At 50.6% G+C, this 5,000-nt stretch overlaps 2 protein-coding genes across 2 annotated transcripts in view; one reads left to right on the top strand and one right to left on the bottom strand.

Moving 5' to 3' along the window:
- LOC129715914 (EGF-containing fibulin-like extracellular matrix protein 2) overlaps positions 1-53 on the top strand; it is a gene marked incomplete at its 5' end in the record, with an annotated part of 11,027 nt that extends 10,974 nt beyond the window's left edge. Inside the window, one exon of the mRNA XM_055665805.1 lies at positions 1-53. This exon is cut by the window's left edge and continues 328 nt beyond it.
- A 3,284-nt stretch (positions 54-3,337) lies between these two features.
- mus81 (MUS81 structure-specific endonuclease subunit) overlaps positions 3,338-5,000 on the bottom strand; it is a 26,374-nt gene continuing 24,711 nt past the window's right edge. Inside the window, exon 16 of the mRNA XM_055665806.1 lies at positions 3,338-3,527. Within this exon, the coding sequence (XP_055521781.1) occupies positions 3,338-3,527 (190 nt within the window). The remainder of the gene's footprint in view (positions 3,528-5,000) is intronic.

Below are 5,000 nucleotides of genomic sequence, written 5' to 3'. Positions count from 1 at the left end.
CGGCCCGTGATATTAAATCATCATTCATCGATTAAACTCTGCCAAAGTCTAAAGTCCCGCTGTTAGCTTTCATTGCAAAAGGATTTGAGTATAGGAGCAGGGAGGTTCTACTGCAGTTGTACAGGGTCTTGGTGAGACCACACCTGGAGTATTGCGTACAGTTTTGGTCTCCAAATCTGAGGAAGGACATTATTGCCATAGAGGGAGTGCAGAGACGGTTTACCAGACTGATTCCTGGGATGTCAGGACTGTCTTATGAAGAAAGACTGGATAGACTTGGTTTATACTCTCTAGAATTTAGAAGATTGAGAGGGGATCTTATAGAAACTTACAAAATTCTTAAGGGGTTGGACAGGCTAGATGCGGGAAGATTGTTCCCGATGTTAGGGAAGTCCAGGACAAGGGGTCACAGCTTAAGGATAAGGGGGAAATCCTTTAAAACCGAGATGAGAAGAACTTTTTTCACACAGAGAGTGGTGAATCTCTGGAACTCTGCCACAGAGGGTAGTCGAGGCGAGATCATTTGCTATATTTAAGAGGGAGTTAGATGTGTCCTTGTGGCTAAAGGGATCAGGATTCATGGGAAGAGTAGAGAAGGTATCTGAGTTGGATGATCAGCCATGATCATATGGATGGTGGTCGGCAGGCTCGAAGGGCCGAATGGCCTACTCCTGCACCACACACACTATTTCTCATACATAGAAGTCTGTTGAAGTGACAGACAGTTTTAGGTTTAGTAAGAAAACATTTTGTTAAGTGTTGATGTTTTTAGTGTTAGGTTAGTTTCGGATACAGCGCGGAAACCGGATCCATGCCGACCAGCGATCCCAGCACACTAACACTATCCTACACACACTAGGGACATAGAAACATAGACAATAGGTGCAGGAGTAGAGGCCATTCGGCCCTTCGAGCCTGCACCATTCGCCATTCAATATGATCATGGCTGATCATCCAACTCAGTATCCCATCCCTGCCTTCTCTCCATATGAGTCTGATCCCTTTAGCCACAAGGGCCACATCTAACTCCCTCTTAAATATAGCCAATGAACTGGCCTCGACTACCCTCTGTGGCAGAGAATTCCACAGATTCACCACTCTCTGTGTGTGAAAGAAAAATGGTTTTTCTCTTCCTAAAGTCCTAAAAGATTTCCCCCTTATCCTTAAGCTGTGACCCCTTGTCCTGGACTTCCCCAACATCGGGAACAATCTTCCTGCATCTAGCCTGTCCAACCCCTTAAGAATTTTTGTAAGTTTCTATAAGATCCCCTCTCAATCTCCTAAATTCTAGAGAGTATCAACCAAGTCTATCCAGTCTTTCTTCATAAGACAGTCCTGACATCCCAGGAATCAGGTCTGGTGAACCTTCTCTGCACTCCCTCTATGGCAAGAATGTCCTTCCTCAGATTTGGAGACCAAACTGTACGCAATACTCCAGGTGTGGTCTCACCAAGACCCTGTACAACTGCAGTAGAACCTCCCTGCTCCGATACTCAAATCCTCTATGGCAAGAATGTCTTTCCTCAGATTTGGAGACCAAAACTGTACGCAATACTCCAGGTGTGGTGGGTCACACAAGACCCCTGTACAACTGCAGTAGAACGTCTCCCATTGCTCCTAGACTTGCCTGTCCCTCTATGGCCAAGAATGTTCTTTCTCAGATTGGTGGACACAAAAACTGTACGCACCACAATGAACAACACAGGTGTGGTGGTTTTAAAAACAATGCCAGGGCCGCGGCTGTAACATTCGCCCACGCAGCCTCTTCACACACACACCTGTCCCGCTGGAGTTAACACATCCATGGCTATTTCTCCACTCCATACAATATACACAACCACACTGCCAGTGCACAATGAACAACACAGCTATTTAATTTACTTTTAAAACACATCTGCCCCGCCTCTGTCCGGGCTGTAACATTGGAGACTCCAGCTAGTGGTTCACACACCACACACCCCCCCCCCCCCCGACGATGGAGGTGGGAGCGGGGAGTCTCCGGTGAGGAACAGCCTCTCACCGCCCTCTACGCCCAGGGTCCCAGCCCCAGGCCAGACCTCAGTGCCCACTCACACACCCCACACACACTGCATACATACACATGCACACACACACACCTACACTGCATACACACACACACACACTACACACCACACACTGCAATACACACCACACCTCTCACCCACACCTACACACCCCACACTACACACACACACAGGTGGGACGGGGGAGTCACACACACACACAGCATCACACACACACCTCCACACGCCCAGGCATACACACACTGCCAGGCCTACACCCACTCATACCCACACACACCTACCTTCCATACACACACACACACCTACACTTGCATATACACACACACACCTACACTTGCATATACACACACACACCTACACTTGCATATACACACACACACCTACACTTGCATATACACACACACACACCTACACTTGCATATACACACACACACCTACACTTGCATATACACACACACACACACACACATACATATATACACACACATACCCACCCACCCATACACACAAACACACCCATACAAACACACACACACACACACCTACATACACAATACACACCCACACCAATAAATATACATACACACAAAAATACATATATACACACTTGCATATACACACACACACACCTACACTTGCATACACACACACACACACACTGCATGCACACACACACACACTCACACACACTGCATACACACACACGCACGCACACCTACACCTGCATGCACACCATGCCCACACTAGCACACCTCCAACCACACACTGCGCACACCTATTGCACACACACACCTGCATAAACCACACACACCTATACACACAACTGCACCTACCTACATGCACACACCCCCTGCAGACACACCTACACATTCGCACACACCTAAATATATACAAACCCTTACACATTCTACACACACCCACATACACCATCACACACACATAGACACACTTTTAACTGATTTTGGAGAGTCAAATGCAACAAAATTTTGTTCAAGGTGCACTGTGTCTAGGTGTATATATGAATGACAATAAAGTTTTCATTCATACATTCATTCATTCATTCATACATTCATTCATTCATTTATTCACTCAGACACACACACACATACACACCCACACGCTAACACAGCGATACAAAACTCCCGTTGGGAACTGAGAGACTTTGTGAGGGGGGGGTGGGGGGAGAGAGACAGAGAGAGAATAAATAAACGGACATTGAGAGAGGGACAGAGAGAGGGATGGATGGAGTTGGTCTCCCCGGGAAGTTTCACAAACAACCAAACACAAATAAGTCAGCAGAGCCGCGACGTGTAGAATGATGCCCTTCGCCGAGGGAGACATCGCTGGGACGGCAGTAGGTCCCGGCCGGTCGGAGTCCAACATCGGATCAAGAGCTCTTCAAATTTCCGCTTCCAATCGATGGGTTTTCTTTTAGATATAAAACCTGTGCACCTGGAGTGACCTGGTCGTACCCACAAGGTCCTGGCAGCAGTTTCAGGTCGAGTGTTTAACCCACGGGACCCAGAGTGCCCGGCTACACACCCCCCCCCATCCCCCGACCAGACGTGCCACCACGGGGCTGGAGATGGGGGCGAGGAGAGGAGAGGCTGCGAGAGAGAGTGAGAGATAGACGGCTTGAGGGAGAAGAGGAGAGATGTGAGAAGAGATGGAGGGAGAGAGATGAGAGGGAGAGAGAGGAGAGAGAGAGGAAGAGAGATTGAGAGAGAGAGGGAGGGAGAGAGAGAGAGTGAGAGTGAGACAGAGAGACGGCGAGATAGAGAGAGGGGGAGACAGAGGGAGATCTAAAGAGAGGAAAGATGCAGAGAGTGAGAGAGAGAGCGAGAGGGACAGAGGGAGAGAGAGAGAGATGGAGAGAGAGACGGAGGGAGAGAGATGATGGGGAGAGAAGATGGAGGGGAGAGAAAGGATGGGAGAAGAGAGATGGGGAGAAGAGAATGGGAAAAGGAGAGACAGATGGGGAAGAGAGAGAGAGGAGGGAAGAGAGAGATGGGGAGAGCGAGATGGATTGAGAGAGAGAAGAGGAGAAGATGGAGAGATGTGCGATGAGAGAGGAGAGGAACTGCGGGAGACAGTACCAAGATAGGGGACACAGTAGTACTGCTGAGTATGAGGATCATTTGGAGCGGAGTGCACGCAGTTTCGAGAGATGGGGAAGGGTGATCATCAAACTTTTGGGCGGGATCTCTCCATATGGACCCCATCTGGGCGCGAAGACTCTAACCCCTGATTCATGGGGAGAGCCAGATGGGAGACTTTTGGGATATTCCTCCCCTCTCCCCTCTCCTCCCCCATACCCCCCCTACCTCCTCGTGTCCGTGAGGAGAGCTCCTTCAAGAGGAGGTGGAGAGATTTGTGAGGAGTCAGTCATTGGGAGGAGTCAGAGACACAAAATGAGAAATGGCCTCCCCTTGCCTCCGATCCTGCCCGGACCGGTCCAGTGGCTTCCCCGCAACGGGGGCTGTTTTGTCTAGCCTCCGCCCCCTGGCCCAGGATTTCCTGGCCTGCCCTCCCCTCCCCTCTCATCACCCCTCTTCGCTCTTTCCCCTTCTCGTCCATCGATAGCCACTCCCCCACACGGGGAATGCCTGGCACTGCATTGCCCCCTCGGACACTCCATCCCCCGGCCTGGACATCGGACAAAAAGGGGCTAGCCCGCATTTCCTCCTCTCCCCCCTCTCTGCTCTTCTCCCTCCCCCCAAATCCTTCCCCCCCTCCTGTAATCCTCCTCGCCAGGAATCCCCTATCCTCTTCGAGCCTCTTCTTCCCCCTCTCCTCTCTATCTGCTCCCTCTAGCTCCCTTCCCCCCCCTCTTCCCTCCCACCTCCCCGCTGGCCGCCTCTCCCCCCCTATAGTGTCTTCCAGATTCTCCCAAACTCCCCCCAGCCCTCGCGGCCCCTCCACATCCTCAGATTCACCACCCCCATCGAGGGAGGA

This window comes from Leucoraja erinacea, unplaced genomic scaffold (genome assembly GCF_028641065.1).
Source record: "Leucoraja erinacea ecotype New England unplaced genomic scaffold, Leri_hhj_1 Leri_150S, whole genome shotgun sequence".
NCBI classification, from domain to species: domain Eukaryota; kingdom Metazoa; phylum Chordata; class Chondrichthyes; order Rajiformes; family Rajidae; genus Leucoraja; species Leucoraja erinaceus.
Note: the sequence above shows the minus strand (reverse complement) of the source record. Positions and strands in the feature narration are given on the sequence as shown.